At 50.0% G+C, this 16892-nt stretch overlaps 6 protein-coding genes and 1 long non-coding RNA gene across 9 annotated transcripts; 4 read left to right on the forward strand and 3 right to left on the reverse strand.

Annotated features, from left to right (window-relative positions):
• Positions 1 to 221: 221 nt before the first annotated feature.
• On the forward strand, positions 222 to 965 carry LOC129599741 (alpha-2B adrenergic receptor-like). Its single transcript, XM_055498049.1, has one exon. It carries the CDS (start codon positions 222 to 224, stop codon positions 963 to 965), a length of 744 nt encoding a protein of 247 aa, XP_055354024.1.
• Positions 966 to 1430: 465 nt separating this feature from the next.
• Positions 1431 to 3102, reverse strand: LOC129599738 (translation initiation factor IF-2-like). Of its 2 annotated transcripts, XM_055498047.1 has the most exons (3): positions 2911 to 3102; positions 2647 to 2796; positions 1431 to 2309 (listed from the first exon to the last, which is right to left on the reverse strand). In XM_055498047.1, exons 1-3 carry the CDS (start codon positions 3055 to 3057, stop codon positions 1722 to 1724), a joined length of 885 nt encoding a protein of 294 aa, XP_055354022.1. In that variant the 5' UTR covers positions 3058 to 3102; the 3' UTR covers positions 1431 to 1721. The 2 variants fall into 2 exon arrangements, 1 of the variants encoding a protein (XP_055354022.1); XR_008691962.1 differs by lacking the exon at positions 1431 to 2309 and having other exon boundaries at positions 2661 to 2796; positions 2872 to 3053.
• Positions 3103 to 3145: 43 nt separating this feature from the next.
• Positions 3146 to 5728, reverse strand: LOC129599762 (eukaryotic translation initiation factor 2 subunit 2-like). The gene is made up of 7 exons (XM_055498074.1): positions 5536 to 5728; positions 5181 to 5409; positions 4878 to 4960; positions 4789 to 4820; positions 4365 to 4531; positions 3982 to 4251; positions 3146 to 3581 (listed from the first exon to the last, which is right to left on the reverse strand). The coding sequence occupies exons 1-7, from the start codon at positions 5551 to 5553 to the stop codon at positions 3307 to 3309; spliced, it is 1074 nt and encodes a 357-aa protein (XP_055354049.1). The 5' UTR covers positions 5554 to 5728; the 3' UTR covers positions 3146 to 3306.
• A 258-nt stretch (positions 5729 to 5986) lies between these two features.
• On the forward strand, positions 5987 to 9750 carry LOC129599732 (probable arginine--tRNA ligase, mitochondrial). Its single transcript, XM_055498042.1, has 14 exons — positions 5987 to 6246; positions 6308 to 6396; positions 6839 to 6978; positions 7036 to 7112; positions 7171 to 7255; positions 7313 to 7386; positions 7521 to 7613; positions 7672 to 7754; positions 7825 to 7959; positions 8233 to 8360; positions 8423 to 8603; positions 8786 to 8956; positions 9390 to 9453; positions 9521 to 9750. Exons 1-14 carry the CDS (start codon positions 6106 to 6108, stop codon positions 9605 to 9607), a joined length of 1548 nt encoding a protein of 515 aa, XP_055354017.1. The 5' UTR covers positions 5987 to 6105; the 3' UTR covers positions 9608 to 9750.
• A 158-nt stretch (positions 9751 to 9908) lies between these two features.
• Positions 9909 to 12060, forward strand: LOC129599731 (uncharacterized). Its single transcript, XM_055498040.1, has 2 exons — positions 9909 to 11358; positions 11501 to 12060. The coding sequence occupies exons 1-2, from the start codon at positions 10083 to 10085 to the stop codon at positions 11788 to 11790; spliced, it is 1566 nt and encodes a 521-aa protein (XP_055354015.1). The 5' UTR covers positions 9909 to 10082; the 3' UTR covers positions 11791 to 12060.
• Positions 11927 to 14056, reverse strand: LOC129599733 (lysoplasmalogenase-like). Its single transcript, XM_055498043.1, has 2 exons — positions 13397 to 14056; positions 11927 to 12993 (listed from the first exon to the last, which is right to left on the reverse strand). The coding sequence occupies exons 1-2, from the start codon at positions 13424 to 13426 to the stop codon at positions 12094 to 12096; spliced, it is 930 nt and encodes a 309-aa protein (XP_055354018.1). The 5' UTR covers positions 13427 to 14056; the 3' UTR covers positions 11927 to 12093.
• Positions 13896 to 16813, forward strand: LOC129599734 (uncharacterized). 2 transcript variants are annotated; one of them, XR_008691959.1, is made up of 2 exons: positions 13896 to 15786; positions 15981 to 16813. It is a non-coding gene; the product is annotated as an uncharacterized LOC129599734 (long non-coding RNA). The 2 variants fall into 2 exon arrangements; XR_008691960.1 differs by having other exon boundaries at positions 13896 to 15453.
• The last annotated feature ends 79 nt before the right edge of the window (positions 16814 to 16892 follow it).

Here is a 16892-nt window from a genome sequence, read left to right on the forward strand (position 1 = left end):
CCGGGGATCAATTCTCACTGTCAACATCCGCTTGCGAAACCCCCGAGAATTAAATGCAGATTATTCTACTCTCTCATCAAGTCATTGGTAAACATAACACAGCTCATGCACGTACAGAAGGAGAAATTCCTAGCGGAAGCGGCAGCAGCCACCAACTTAATAACACATGCACAGTTGCCAACCTAGGATATACTGTATATAATTAGGCACAAGCGAATATCATGGTTTTGGGGCGCGTGCATTTGAGCCGGCTCCAATCCGGCAACCAGTCCTCCAACGACACCAGCGTCTTACTGGTGGCTACTGGTCTGCCGCTGCCGGCTGTAACGCTCTTCCTAACCGCGGACGCCGCCGCCGTCCTGGGCAACGGTCTGATCTTCCTACTCTTCCTGTTTAACCGCGCGCTGATGTCCCCGTTCAACCTGTACCTCGTCAACCTGTTAAGCGCCAACCTGCTCTACTACAGCCTCAACTTCCCGCAGCACCTCTTCAACTACGTCCTGCACACGTGGTACGGCCATACCACCGGCTGCAGCGTCCAGCTGGCGCTGCTGTGGACCAGCGGCTCCGTCATCCGCTTCGCGCACGCCGCCATCACGCTCAACCGGGTGTGGGCGCTCCTGGCGCCCTTGTCCTACCGGCAGCAGCACGGCTACCGCGTCGCCCGCCTGCTGTGCGCGGCCACCTGGATGTTAGCCGGGGTCTTGACCGTCCCGGCGAATATCCTGGACCACCTGTACTACCGGCTGCCGCCCGCGGAGTTCGGCTGCACGACCAGCCTGGCGGAGCGGCCGGTGCAGGACGCGCTGATCGCCACGTCGGTGCTGACCACCGTCGCGCTGGTCGTCATCGTGGCGGCCTACCCTGGATCTGGTGGAAGCGCCGGCAGCGGCACCGCGCGCGGCTGGACTCCCATCCCGGCCCGCCGCCGTGGAGCCCGGCGCCGCCCAGCGGCCGTAAGTTAACGCGGCTTATTTATGTTATTCCGAAAGGTCATCTGGTTCTTTATATATAGAAGCAATGATGCCGGCCGCGCGCGGTCGGGCGGATACCGGCGCCGGTGGCGGCGGACGGTCGCACTCGTTCGTGGTGCTGAGCCTGCTGACGGTCAGCGTGACCTTGGCGTGGGGCCCGCTGGCCGTCTTCCATCCCCTGGTCTGGAGCGTCCGCGGCCGTTTCGACACCCAGACAGTCGTCGTCGCGCTGACCCTCCTCGACCACTGCCAGGGCGTCGTCGACCCCTTCCTCATTGTCGCCGCCTTCCGCCAGCTCTACCTGGCGTTGATAACGCTGATTCGCTGTCCGCGAAAATAAACGGCTTTCGGTTGTTGTAATTTTTGTACTAGGTTCGACAGAGCCGCACAGAAATTTAAGCAATGACAGGTTGGCAGTATGTACAGGGATTTGATAACTGATGTAAAGGTCACGCGGCCTGCACGCTGCGTTGCGACAGGCATTTTTATTTATTTTGGATGCGCATATATATAACTATACATATGTATCTATATATAAAATCTGTTATATGCATATTGTGAAAACTGAGTAAACTGGAAGACTACAGCAATAAAATGATCATATCCAGACATTCGTCGCGTTGTAATGGAACGACTTCGCCGCCGGCAGTTTCCCGGCATCGTACAGTTTAGCGGGCGGTGTCCCCTCCGCTGACGAACAACGCCTCCCGTAGCGAGCCAGCATCTCCCGCGCCCGGCGCAGATTCTTCAGCGTCCGCGGCGCCACCGTCGTCGCTTCCGGCCCGATACTCCCGTACTTCCCCACATCGTACTGCCCCGGTCCGGGGGCCTCGCGGACCTCCCGCGCCATGCACGCCACATTCCGCGGCCGCTTGGGGAACACCGCCCCCTCCGCGCCGGCGTTCCAGTGTTGTTTCCCAATCCCACCTGCGAACGCGACGGCCGGAGAGGGTCGACGCCGCTCCACAGGTCACCCTCCGTGGGGCGCCGGGCCGCCGGCATCCGGGGCGCGGTGTAGCGGATGGAGCAGGCCCGCGGCGCGGTGGGGTGCAGGAGGTGGTCCTGGACGTCGTAGGCCCACGGGAAGAGGCCGGTGACCGCGGGGGCGTGGATGCGCGGCAGGCGGGAGCGGAAGACGGCGCGGCCGCGCGCGATGTTGCCGCCGAAACGCGGCTGGACGTTGTAGCGGGTGGGGGAGGGGCGGCGCGACGGGGCGTGGTGGTGGACGACCACGGGAGTGCGGTGAGTGGGGCGGGAGGGGGGCTTCCGGTCGGTGAGGGTGTAGGTGCCCACCGGAGGGGAGGTTGTGTGCAGCGCCGTCGGGAAGCGGCCCACCTAGTTAATAAGGCCACAAATTTAATGGAAGTTAATGTAAATAAAATTGATATACTTAAGTTTTATTATAAACTGATTTAAGCCACAATATAAATTAATTCAAACTAAATTAAAAAAAAAACAGTGGTAAATGCTTGAAAAAGAATTTATTGTACAGTAATTAAAATGGATTTATTTAACTAAAATTCGAGCAAAGACGTATATTAAATAAATTGAAAGTATTAGTTACTTTATCTAAAATTCGATTCAAATATACTGAAATTTAATTTAAATCGATTTTTCATTCGAAAAACAGCTTGAAACAAAATAAATCCCTCCGGCTGGCTGGCTGCCTCACCGTCGAGCCGAACACCGGCCACGTTGACCTTCCCGGCAGCAACACCTTGCGCGGTGGCGGCTGGCCGGGCGGCGCCTCCGGGGATTTGGCCGGATCCTTGAAGGAGGGCGGCACCGCGGGGTACTTGGCGGGTCCGGGGTTCTCCGGCACCTGGCCAATCCCCGAGATCAGTCAGATAGACACTCTTATATGCACCGACAATGCGAGTATTTGAGAGCGCCTTACACGCCGGCATTAGGCAGAAATAGCACTGAGTGTCTTCACCGTTTCGTGGGGGAAACGCAGGGCTCCGGTGCCGAAACCGAATTTATCGGAATTATCCGCCACCAGCACGCGATGCCGGCTGGGAATGGACGCCGGCACCGGCAGGCGGCGCATGCGCGGCTGAATCTTTCGTCTGATATTCACCATCGCTCCCAGAAATTAAATACGAAATTGATCCAGAATTATTTTGAATTTTTTGCAATTTTATTCTGTTGTTCCCACATGAATTAATTGTCGCATCATGATCACGCTGTTGAAGACTTGTTTATATTATTTTTATTTAAAAATCAATCGCAGCCAATTCGGTTACTATGGATACCAGTGGAAAATCTCAATATAAAGCAAACGAAACCCAGCATTTTGCCGTTTTCCCAATAAAATCAGCCAGTTCATTCATCAGGTCTCTTTGGCGCGCATGGCGGCGCGCTTGGCGGTGACGGCCTGGTAGCCGGCGGAGACCTTGTTGACGGAGCAGCGCGAGCCGCACGTCTCGCACTGCAGGAAGACGACGCGCGTCTGGTCGTCCTTCTGCAGCAGCGTCTCCGGCGAGCGGCACGTGTGGCAGGTGACGTACTCCTTGATGTAGCGCCGCAGCACGTTCTCGATCTGCTTCTGCTGGAAGCGGCCCTTGATGATCAGCTGGCTGTTGGCGTCCACCGAGCCCGTCGTACCTGCCAACCAATCAGTAAATCTAATTTCAACTTGGCTCAATTCAATTTTAATTTCAAAATTAACCCAGGCGATTTCATAAACCATAAAATACAGCCAAAATGTGCGAATTTAAATCGAATTTTTATGGAATTTTCGCAGTTTAATTCTCATTGATTTATCTTTAATTTTCAAAAAATAAACCAACAAAAGTTTCTGTCTAAATTAAACAAACGTTTGGAGACACTCCATGAAATCCCACCAAACAGCGTATAAATTCAAATCTTTTAACTGAGTTTTTAAAAATATTTTTAAAAATTCTAAATGCACAAAGCAAATTCCAGCAATAATAACTGACGAAAGGTTAATGGTAATTGAGACGTATTCGTTCGGAAACAGAGACGGTGAGTTGAGCGTACGCACCTAATTCGGCGAGGAGGAAGGCGATGAGGTGTTTGGGCTGGCGGCGCATGATGCGGCAGATCTCGGTGAAGTTGGCGAAGGAGGTCTTCTTCGTGCCGACCTTGACGACCTGCGGCGGCCGCATGACGATCTTGCGCTTCTCCCCGCCCACGTACTCGGGGTTCTTCTCGCGCATGATGTCGAAGACGCGCGTCAGCAGCTCGTCGTACGTGTAGTCGCGGTCCGAGCCCAGCCAGGCGCCCTTCATGATATTAGCCGACGGCGTCATCTCTGCAGCCCACCACACGTTTAATTGTGCAATAAATACAATTATTCACAAAAAATACTGGACAAAATGAATAACACCAGGATGACGACGATTATGAACAGGACGCCGTGCTTACGCGGCTTAATGTTCTCCAAGTCGACATCATCCACGAAATCCGCGCCGCCCTCGCCGTCCACGTCGTCCTCCTCGTCGTCGGCGAATTTCACCGATTTGCCCCGGCTTCGGCTTCTTGAATTCACCGAAATCCGCGCCATCGTCCTCATCCACGGGCTCATCCTCATCCTACACATTTCTACTTTGTATCATCCAACTTCCACAATAATTCTGTCCATTACTAATCAATTTACAGTTTCCATTACCACACATTCTTAGTAATTTTTCAATAAATGTTAAATAATTTGGCTTATTACAAATTGACTAGTTTTTTTTATATAAAAGGAATAGTAATTCTGGAAGTCCCAATAAAAAATAAATTCCCAAGGCAGGTAATAAATAAATTCTTTTACTACTAGCGTTTTTTTCGCGATAAAAACGCCAACAAAGCCTCTGCGCTGTCGTAATAACTAATAAGCTGTACAAATTCAAACTGAATTTTCTATCGAATTTCGGAAACTGAAGTTGGACTTACTTTCGCTTCTTCGTCGGCATCCACGTCGACGGGCTTCTTGGCCTTCTTCTTCTTCTTGCCAAACTGCAGCGCCTCCTCGTCATCTGCGGAATACAACCAATTTAGAAATTAAAAGATTTCCCGCGTTCCCCAACAAAATCATCAACCAAAGAAATTTCCCAAATCAACAACTGCGAGTAACTCGGCGCGACTACAAAAATCCCAGTAGCACCAACGGTTTCTGTACCGAGCAGAACCAAAATCTCACTGCTTTGCGCTTGATATCAAGTTTGACTGATAACTGATGACTTCATGTTGATTTACCCTTTACGGTCGTCTCTGTTGGAGCAGCCTCCTCTTCCGTGGTTTTTTTAGTGGCCTTCTTCTTCTTCTTTCCGGTGAACTGCAGCTCCTCATCGTCGCCTGCCCCGGGCGTGTCGGGCAGCGGGTCTTCCTCCTTGGGCTCCTCGTCCTTCTTGTCGCCGTCGCGATCACCCAGCGCCTTCTCCAGATTGAACGGCTTCTTCTTCTTCTTTTTCGTCAGTTCCAAATTCTGCAAGCCATTAATCTGCGAATTATTTATTTCACATTTAATCAGCGCTCAGCGTGAAACTGCACGAATCCGAAAAGTAACAGCCTGCTCGAGAACCAACAGCTTCGCTGTTGAAAAACAACTTACCATGTTTTCATCAGCCATGATTGCGAAATGTAAGAGAAATCGAACACGGAAAGAAAACAAACCTAGAAAGTTCAACAACGGATGTTCAGCAATTTACGCTGCTAAACCCTTTCAATCAAAAGTAGATGAAATGTAAAAATAGTTTTCAAATCGCTTTCCTGATCGAACCGACGCAAAATAAACGCTGTCGTCGCGGCGCACTCTGATAGATTTCATCAGCCGTAGGGAAATCACACTGCAATGGCTTCCATTTCCAGAAACTGCAATGGATTTGCCAGCTGGCAGAGCAAAATCGTTAACTGTAAATTTGTTCGATTCCATTTCCAGGCTGCGGTGGAATAAGCAAGAGCAACAGTTACCAACGCACCGTGGCGGTTGCACTGCTAAGTGGTGCGTAGCGTGCAACCCCCCGGAAATTTTGACTGTATCTGTTTCGTTCGTGCAGGTTTCTCTATTTCAGTTTGTTTTTAAAACCAAAAACGGGAAAACTGGCCATTTTTTGGCGTTAGCTTGTTTTGGTTTTGAACTTTTGGCAAAATGTGTTGTGTATGATTTTCCCGTTGGGTAAAAATGTGGAGCTGCACCAGGCATCGATATGTTGGGGAAATCGTTCGTGCATTGCGTTGGGAATCCACTGCAGCTGCTCCTGCCGCGATCAGCTTGACGAACGATGCATCGCCAGCGCATCGCGATCCTTCTGCTCTTCTACAGGTTTGAATTTGCTATGAAATTACTCCTCTCTTATGTCTCTGAGTGGGCGCATTTCATGCAGACTCTCCGGGAGATTGTGCAACACAAGAAGGATTATCCCTTCTTGGCGCTGAGGAAGAAACCACGCAAGACCATCGTCATCGACTTCAGGTTAACAGAGGATTCCTCAATTAATTTTTGCACTCCTGCTCGATTCTGCGACGATTATCTTCGCATCCGAGACCTAATGTTTATTTTTTTCTATTTTTAAAACATTACAATATTGTACGGTTTATTCGTAGCAAATTTTTTAAAACTGTTTTAAAGATCTTGAAATGTTTTTTTTTTAAAAATGTTTCAAATTCAATAAAATCTTGTACAATTTTATTAAGATTGTTTTATTTTTATGCAGATAATTTTATTTTAAATTATTATAATGTATTTATGAAGATATTATCTAGTTTGTTAATAGCCGTCTTTATTAAAAAATTTTGAAGATTATACGGTTTTAATTTTTTTAAAATTGATTACTTAATATCTTGATTTAAATATTATGCAGCTTATTAGCAAGATGGTTGATCCTCCTGAGAGTAGCCCCGTTGGTGTGTTGCAGTTCCCCGAACATAGCCAAACCGTTCCACGCGGGCCACCTGCGCTCGACGGTCCTGGGCAACTTCATCGCCAACCTGCACAACCGCAGCGGCCATCGCGTCCACCGCGTCAACTACCTGGGCGACTGGGGCACGCAGTGCGGTACGTCAGACCAACCGCCCACGGGCCGCACTGGCATTAAACATTTGGCTGTTGCAGGCATCGTGCTGGCCGCGCTGGAGGCGTTCGGCTCGGAGGAACAACTGCAGACTTCGCCTCTCCAACACCTCCTGGAGGTACGCAGTAAAATCAGATTTGATACTGCAGCGCTGAAACTCTGGATTTTATTGCTAGTTGTACGTGAAAGGTTCGGAGTTGGACAAGAACGACGCGGAGTTTAATCAGCGGGCGCGCAGCATCTTCGCCGCCATGGAAGCAGGTACAGCACGTCACCGGCGTCGAGGGGCGGTTATTAAAATTAATAACAGTTCTGCAGGTGATGTGTCGCTGTCCCAGCAGTGGTCTACTGTGCGGGATCTCAGTCTGCGCCAATACGACGCGCTCTACAAGGTAAGCCGCGTTCTTACGAATTAGCCAGTATAAAACTGCATTAAAAATGCGATGTAATATTGAATTAAAAAATCGCGTTAAAATGATAGTAAAAAATGGAAGTAAAATGCCGGTTTCTGTATTTTTGATTGCAGCGAATAGGCGTGGAGTTTGACGAGACGAGCGGGGAGTCGTTGTACGCCCACGCGGCGCGTGAGGCGGCCCGTCACTTGACCGACGCACTGCAGGTGCGTGTAACGTCAGTAATGTTTCTTCTGATTTTCTCAGTATATTTTACTGTTTCAGGCCGAAGCGCCGGCGGATGAGGTGGCCGGAGAGTTCGGTCAGCGCCTGCTGAAAACGGATGGATCCAGTTTGTATTTGTCGCGGTAAGACGGTCACTAAGACCCACCGGAAGCTGTTTTGGTGCGTGACGTTTGCATTGGATTTTTTTGTCAGGGATTTGGCCGCGCTGCTGGATCGTGCCCGTCGTCTGAACTTTGACGAGATGCTGTACGTCGTGGAGAACGCGCAGACGGAGCATTTCCAGGCGCTCTTCCAGGCGGCGCAGTATTTTCCCGAATTAAAAAATCGGTAAAAAATTGAATAACAAATAATTTCGTTAAAAAATGAATAAAAAGCCGGTATAGAAGTCAGAGAAAATCCGTGAAAATTGAATTATAAAGCCATTAAAAAAATTTATTAAAAAAGCGGTAAAAAACTGAAGACATAAAAAAAAACCGGATACAAAAAAAGCCGGTAAAAAATTAAAAGAAAAAATGAGAAGAAAATGAATTAAAATGCCGGTAATTTTTTAAATTATGCGAGAATTCGCAACGTGACTAGTGACGAATGTTTGGCTTGCAGGACGCTGCAGCACGTCAAATTCGGTCGGATTCGCGGGCTGAGCACCCGCAAGGGCCAGGTGGTGCTGCTGTCCGATCTGCTGGATGAGTTGCAGCAGAGCATGAAGGAACGGATGGGCGGAAGCAAGAGTAAGCGAAAATTGGACTTTTTATGCCAGCGCGGAGTGTGTTGGACCGGTTGGCGTTTGTAGCGACGAAAGTGCCGGCGGCGGAAGTGGACGCGGTGGCGGAGGCGCTGGCCTTGTCCCTCATTATCGTCAACGATTTCCAGCAGAGCCGGACGCATGACTACGACAACGCGCGCGGCAAACTGCAGCAGGTGGAGGGCGACACGGGGCTGTTTTTGCAATACTGCCACGCACGCATCTGCAGGTTAGTGTTTTATTTTATTAATTTTTGTATTAGATTTTCTTGTATTTTCTGTTTTTGTATTATGTTCTATATTTTCTGTATTTTATTTAATCGATATTTAATGTTGTCGTTTTGTTATATTTTTTCGTATCGTTTCTCTTTATTTTCTTTTCTGTTATATTTTGTAATTTTTGTTTTGTTAGTTTGGAGCGAAGCGCCGGCGTGAATGTGAATGAGAACTGCGATGTGGAGTGTTTACGGGAGGAGGAAGCGTTGGCCGTGCTGCAGCAGTTGGCGGCGGTGCAGAGCTGCGTGGAGCGGGCCGGCACGCAGCTGGAGCCGGTGCACATTGTCCGTTATCTCTTCCAGACGGCGTAAGTGTCTACGTTCCACAGCCAGCCTTTTCATACATTTTTTATCGTATTTTTAATTCAGTTTCTTACCGGCCTTTTTTTTATTCGGTTTTTACCGACTTTTTGATTTACATATGTACGTTGTGCCGGAAATTTTTATTCAATTTTTTGCCGAATTTCTAGTTCAGATTTTTACCGGTTTTTAGTTCAATTTTTTACCGGTTTTTAGTTTAATTTTTTACCGGTTTCTTGTTCAATTTTGTACCGGTTTTTAGTTCAGTGTTCACCGGTTTTTAGTTCAAGTTTTTACCGGTTTTTTAGTTCGGTTTTTTACCGGTTTCTTGTTCAATTTTTTACCGGTTTTTTAATTCAAATTTTTACCGGTTTTTCTGTTCTGTTTTTTACGAATAACTTTTACCGGATTTTCTAAAGTCATGAATCGCTTATTTTGTAGGCATCTCAGTAACCGCGCCATGCGGATTTTGCGCGTGAAAAACCAGCCGAAGGATGTCGCGGAGGTGAGCCAGAAAGTGAATTATTTCCATTTGATTAAAACGACGCTAAAACATAGATTTTAATTTTCAGGCGCGTTTGCTGCTGTTCCACGGCGTCCGGCTGGTAATGGCCGCCCTGATGGAGGTGCTGGGCCTGCGACCACTGCAGCAAATGTGATTAAATTTTTTTGCTCTTTTCGTACACGACTGCCGGTCGTGGGCGGTTGTACTGGTGACTGTGATCTATTTTGTGCCGGCATTTTTCTTCTGTTTTTCAAGCGTGTTAATGAAAAAGCGAGCTGCTAATTAGCGGCGTCAGCACGTCGTGCTCACTTGACAAATTATTCATATTTTAACAACAACAACAGAACCGGATTGCGACAAACACGCTGGTGCAACAGGATAGTTTCCGCCTGCAGTTGTTTTTGTCGCGCGGGTTTTTTCAACAATTCCCATAAAAAAATCCGCTAGCGGCAAAAATTACAAAAAAGCATGGCGCATTGCGTGAGACGCTTTGTGCACGTGCGGATATTCAACCGGCATTTTTTTCCAGCTGGCCTTGTTGATTTTAGTTTCGGTGTGAATTAACCGAAATTAATTTTTATATTTTTGGTGCGTACAGAATACTACTACAGATACAGCTGCGATTAATCATGGATTTTATAAGAAAAATGTTTGTGCTGTGTTTAATCGTCAATTATTCCCGCGTTGCCTCCGCTGGGCGGGAGCCGATTCGTTGTCAGACGGTGATCATCGGGACGGGCATCGCCGGCGCCTACGCCGCGTATAAACTCGCCCCGACCTTAAAATCGGACCTGTGCGTCATCGAACGCCACGCCTACGACGGCGGCCGCATCATCGACGTCAGCGAGGCCCCCGGCGGTCCGCGCTGGGGCATCGGCGCCATCCGCGTGATGGCCGAGCACGTCAACATGCGCTACTTAGCCGGCCTCTTCAACATCACCCTCCAACCGGGCATGGGCACCGAGTACGTGCACACCGCCGGCCGCGACTACTTCCGCAGCGTCGACGGCAGCACCCGCGGGCGGGCGGCCGGCTGCATGACCACCCGACTCTCCAACGCCTGCTGGACCGACGCCCAGATCGTCCAGGCCATCGTGCGGCACACCCGCGCCCACCCGGAGGAGGTCGACCGCTTCCCGGACTTCCGGGACCTCGTGCGGGCGCTGGTGGGGACCGAGGGCCTGGCGTTCCTCCAGGGCTTCACGCGTTTCAACACCTTCTTCGCGCAATCCCACTCCCCGGCGTCCATGCTGGACTTCCTGGAGTGGGAGTACGGGTGGAAAGACCAGCGCATCTTCTACACGGTCGGCGGGATGGCGACCTTCGTCCAGCGGCTGATGGACGCCGTCAGGAGCACCTCCGCCCGGGTGTTCCACAACCAGACCATCGTCCAGATGGACGCTGACGTCTCCTTCACCCTCCGGAGCCCCACCCACACCTTCCTCGCCGACGAGGTCATCGCCAGCATCGACCCGTTCAATTTGAAGCAGGTGCGGGGCAACGTCGCGGCGGCCCTGGTCCGGAGCCGGGAGTTCCAGTCCCTCCTGCCGCACGTCGTCAGCACCGTGACGGCGTGGTGGCCGGCACGCTGGTGGGAGCGGGTCCCGATCAACGGCACCGCCGGGCGGTTGACGCGGTACATCAACCACGAGTTGTGTTTAAACTCCATGGACATTCCGGTGTTCCCGTACGGGATCGCGCAGAACGTGTCGCGGGTGGTATATGACGACGGGCAGTGTCTGCCGTTGTGGCGGAAGCTGATCACCAACAGGACGACGCCGGACGCGCAGGATATCCATCTGCATGAGACGCGGAATATGTCGGATCCGCTGGTCACCGCCGTGATGAAGTATCTGCGCGCGGCGTTCCCGGGCGTCAAGATCCCGCTGCCCAGGAAGATGCTAGGTAACAGCTGACTTCCGGTCACTTTATTAAAGCAGACAGCGACGTTGCACAACGCTGCAGACGTCCCATTTGAATGGGTCGTCTGTTCTTGCAATAATAATAATAATACTCGGTTGTATATATACGCGCGCGGTTTATGTAGGTATGCTGCGGGAGAACGCGTGGCACTACCAGCGCGCCGGCTCGCCCTTCAACGATCTGGACATCCGGCGGTGGTCGCGGGCGCCGCTGCCCGGTAGGAAGCTGGCGTTGGTGGGCGAGGCCTACAACAGCCGGCACGCCATGTGGAGCGAGGGCGCGCTCAAGACGGTCATGGCCGTGCTAGCCTTCCAATACGGCATGTCGTACCCCTGCGTCGACGCCGCCGGCCAGCCCGAATACAAAACCGATTTCGCCAAGTGCACGCCGGCCACGGCGCGCAACCGGACGTAAATTTGTTAGATAAATTGTTGCCGAAACTTTGTTATTTATTTATGGAAGCATATTACATGCTTTCGCTGCAGTGTATATATATGATTTTGTATAAGAAACACGCAGTCGTATAATCAGCCGCACCGGCGCGCGGCTACGTGAACAACGGTCGCGTTAAAACATTTTTTATTCGAACATCACTGTGCCGATTTTTTGTGTGTATTTTATTTGAAAATAAAGGGGAAAAGCATCGAAGCGTGTAACAAAAATAAAAATTCACCCAGAAAACGAATGTTAAATTGTGTTAATAGGGAAGGATACAATTTAGTAATGTTTTTTCTTGCCACCGTTGGGGGAACGCGGCGCCGCCGGACTCCCGGTGCTCTTGGTGTTGGTGGCCTCGTCGACCTTTTTCGGCGCCGGAGGGGGCGACGCGACCTTCTTCGGCGGCGGCGGGGAGGCCTTCTTCTTGGCCTCCTCGTACTTCCCTTTATTCGGGACCTTCGCCGGGCCCACCGCGCCCTCGTGCAGCACCGACAGCGTGATGCACAGCTGCGCCAGGTAGTACGTCCCCATGACGATGGCGTCGGCGTGCGGGAAGTCGCGGACGAAGGTCCACCAGGCCAGCGTGCAGTCGGAGACGACAAAGCTCAACGCCCCGACACTCCCCACCAGCAGCCACACCGCGTCGGCGTTGCGCCCCCGCCCCGCCTTCCGCGCCGCGTGGTACTTGGCGAAGGCGCGCCAGATCATGCCGGTGATGAGGAGGAGGTAGCCCAGCACGGCGCTGACGAAGACCGGCTCCTTGTGGGCCTTGAGCGCCGGGTAGAGGAGGTAGTAGTAGGAGGCGCCGACGCCGAGCAGCGGCAGCAGGATGAAGATGTTCAGCGGCCGGAAGCCGAAGGCGACGGTGAAGAGGAACTGGGAGGCGGCGAAGGCGGCCATGCCGTGCAGGAAGTAGCCGGCGGCCTTCAGCTGGATGAAGACGTCCCCGAGGGCGCTGAGGCACAGCGCCAGGAAGATGAAGAGCGCGGTCTGGCGGCGCTGCGGGAGACGGACGCCGCGCACCCAGGTGAAGACGGCCAGGGAGACGATGGGCGCCGCTTTGATGACGCAGGCTAGGACCGAGTTCTCGGTGTGCTCGCGGGCGAACTGCACGAAGACGAGGATGCTGACGGCGAAGGGCAGCAGCCACTTGAAATCCGTGTAGTTCTGCGACACCGTCTGCAACCCACAAAAAAATAATTATACTTGCATATATTTCAGTTAGTTGCATTTATATTAATTATGTACGCTCGATTATGACCCTTATAAAAATAAATAAATACGGCAGATATATACATATGATACAAATACAGCAAATGTACATGCTAACTATTACATAAATGATAATTTTTATATGCGAGTAAAGATTACTTGTACAGTGTATGTAGTATATACAGTAGCTATAAAATATATGCGTATGTATACTGCAGCTTACAGTCTCCCACGAAGCATATAGATATACTGTACATATTTATATAATAGTATTATACAATATCTATCTGTATGTACTGTAATTATGTACATTGTGGGAATGTTAAATTTGGCGTAAAAAAATACTGATATCTATGTGCGTGTTACGTACCGCCAGGGTTCGCTTGCTGATTCCCAGCATGATGCTGCCGTGGACAATATTAAATTGTGCAGTCGAAAAAAAGAGGAACGCAGTGCAGCGGATGCAGCTGCGGAGCAGATTACTCGCAGGGAAATGAGTCCGCGGGATGAGGAAGGTCGCTGTAGCGGATAGCGTTAGTTAAGGCTGCCAGTGCCAACTGCCAAGCGGCGTAATTATCAGCTGTGCGTGGCGCTACAGCTGTGGATAATCATAATAATGATTATTGTTGTGATAAGGATAGAATTAGGGGATTTCCGATAGCGCGCACGCGTCCGCTGTGCAGGACTACTTATATGTATGCAATTTTATCAAACGCTTGCAAAGATGATACGACCGACGACGTCACTTCCAGCCAGCGGTGAATGATGAATGCTACAGAAGACATATGATGTGGATATTATAACGACTGGATAGCGGAGACAACTACAGTAACCATCAAGACATAACAGTCATATAATATTTTCTGGAGTGCGCATGCGCTGCTTTCAACAGATAAGCGCGTTGGCGGTGGACCAGTAACAGTTGTCAGTGTTGGCTATTTCCTACGTGCACCGTATGAGTATATAATAATATGAGCGTGTGGAAATTAATTTTCTTCACCTGCCGAATAGCGACTGTAGAATCTATATTATACGAGGCAGATATCAATGTACAGCGTAATGTACTTTGCCGCAGTACAGTCCAGTGAATCGATCGAGCCACAGCGTTCCATGATAGGCAAGTGTTGTGACTCTGGTGGTGCACACTGTACAGTGTATCTGTACAGTGTACACTGTACACCACATAAATGCGTGTTCTCCACAGTCAGTTGTAACACTCACCCGGCGTGCTGCGTGTACGTACACTGACAAGCGTATGGGCCAGTGGCGGCGCGCGCGGCCTGGGAATCTGCCGTCGCCCGTATAGATTGTACGTGTCAACAAGCGGAGCGCATGTGGCAGCCTGCCAACCGCCCCAACGGAAGGAACAACCGCTTGCACCGGCTGTGCGATGCGCTGCTCCGACGAGAGGCACGCCGCCGGGCAGTGCTACGTCGCTGGACAGCGCACTGGATAGCAGGATACTGCTTATAGACATTTGTATTAATAATCTATGTTATGTACTACTGCACACTAGATCTCCACACCGGAAATGATCGTATAATATTATGTCACTATCACCCTGTACATGGAAAAGTGCATGCGTCGACGCTTCTCGCATTGCGGACACTTTCGCGATAATATGAATTCGTATACCGGACCGTAATCTCCAATACAAGCTTGTATAAAAACACTACCCGAGTAGGGTAATGGATTGGATTCAGAGGGACGCAGGAATCCGGGTATTGCGACACGCGACACGCCCCCTTTCTAGTGGTCTCTCTGTTACAGTTACATGTGTGTGTGAATCGGTATAAATTGGGAAATGTTAAGCGCTAACGTGTGTCACTTGCTGCGTAAAAAAAATTTCAGCATAAAAGTTGTTTTACTGTATACTTTTGTAACGTTGTGTGGTGACCCATGACCTTTAGCCTTTTGACGCCATCGTGATACCGTATGTTGACAGCAGCTTGCAGATGCCTTTGATGCATAAATCGCATGGATTTAACCATGTCTGCGTTTGTTAAAGCATGTGTCGGGTGTGTATGTGCTGATTGCGTTCAACCAGTTAGTAAGAAGAAGTTGGATCGCATGAACCGTCAACACGTCAACCGTCCCATTTGTGATGTGGAAAGAAAGCATGCCCGTAACCCGAAGATGGAAAGGAAATCGGCCTTGGACCACTACTTGTTGCCACCTACTCTGCATCAGCCGCTCAACCTTGCGGACTTGATTCCATGGCCTAAGCCTACTTGGCGGAATTCCGTCAAAGCTCCGAGCCAGGACATCGCAGTTGCCGAGCCCGTTATGGAGTTTTCGTCCACGGTCCATAAATGTTCCTTAACAGTGGAAGATGCCACCAAATTACCGCCGTACGGACTTTTCCGGGATTTCCTACGCAAACCTTGCTGAAGAGATCGCCGCGCTGTTTCTTACTTCGAAACGCCGGTAACCTTTGCTCACTTTAATCACGACCTTTATGGTGTTTCCGGAGAATTACTTCTGTCTGCCTCCTACCTAAATAAAAAATTTTCCTTTGACCCGGATTCTTCGTCTTCGCTTAATTGTCTTCTGCTGCCATTGAATTCTTACCGCTTTTGCTGCCGTGACCTGTCTGCCTTTCACATTCCGGATCTTCAACCCGTTTGTTGTATTGTGCAACTTTTACGTGGCATAGATTACTTCTTTACTCCCGGAACCGTGCTGCTTGCGGTTGACCTGTGGAATTCCCAGATCTACCGAAAAGTTTTGCTTATCGTTTTCTATTAACAGTAGGACGCAGTAAGAATTCCGTTGCTTCCTTTTTTGTGTGCACGCTTCTCCGATTGTGTGTGTACGTTCCCATGTACCGCACTGCACGGTGTGAATTCCACCAAAGCAGCGCTTTACCTTCCAGTAGTGCGTCGTTGTATTACTTCGTCTTATATGGTATCGTTTTCGTGGTTGCCATTAATTTTATTTTATTGTCGTCGTAGGATGCGACAGGAATTCCGTCGCTACCTGCTTGTGTACGTGATTCATCGATTGCGGACATCTATTTTGTGAGCCGTGCTGTACTTGACGTGATTTCCGTCGGAACAGCATTTTAACTTATTAGCAGCATCCCAATCCAGGAATCAGGCGTGAGTTTAGCTAGGTCTGTGGGAAACCCCAGACCAACTAAAAGCGTTCGTCTGTGTTGCTTATTGCCGCCGGACGCGACAGGACTTCCTTGCAACCGGCTTTATTATATTTTTCGTGCAAATGTACTTCGCTCGGTGGATTCCGCCCTAAGCTGTACTGATTTGCGTTTTATGTGGAGCACTTGATTTACAAATATTTTCGAGATTTGCGGAATTCCGCACCTCACTTATCGTTCTGACATAGCTGCATCATCGTTGCGACTGATTCTATCAACTAGCATCCTCATAACGCTTTATCGGATCTTCTTCCGCCGTCTCTTTGTGTTTTGTTTTGGCTTTTTGGGCTTGGGGCCGTTTCCGGCCATGTTCGGCATAACTGCCCAAAGGAAGTAAATTCCGAGCCCACCTTTGGTGTTCTCGCGTGGCGTGTAGGAGCAATGGATTGGATTCAGAGGGACGCAGGAATCCGGGTATTGCGACACGCGACACGCCCCCTTTCTAGTGGTCTCTCTGTTACAGTTACATGTGTGTGTGAATCGGTATAAATTGGGAAATGTTAAGCGCTAACGTGTGTCACTTGCTGCGTAAAAAAATTTTTTTTCTGTTTTTGTTGTCTTGTGATGGCTTGGGGCCGTTTCCGGCCATGTTCGGCATAACTGCCCAAAGGAAGTAAATTCCGAGCCCACCTTTGGTGTTCTCGCGTGGCGTGTAGGAGCAATTATATATATCGCGTAATCAGTTTTTGAAAGTTTCTGTCATGGCCCA

The sequence above is a fragment of the Paramacrobiotus metropolitanus genome, unplaced genomic scaffold (assembly GCF_019649055.1).
Source record: "Paramacrobiotus metropolitanus isolate TYO unplaced genomic scaffold, Prichtersi_v1.0 Parri_scaffold0000154, whole genome shotgun sequence".
Lineage (NCBI taxonomy): Eukaryota > Metazoa > Tardigrada > Eutardigrada > Parachela > Macrobiotidae > Paramacrobiotus > Paramacrobiotus metropolitanus.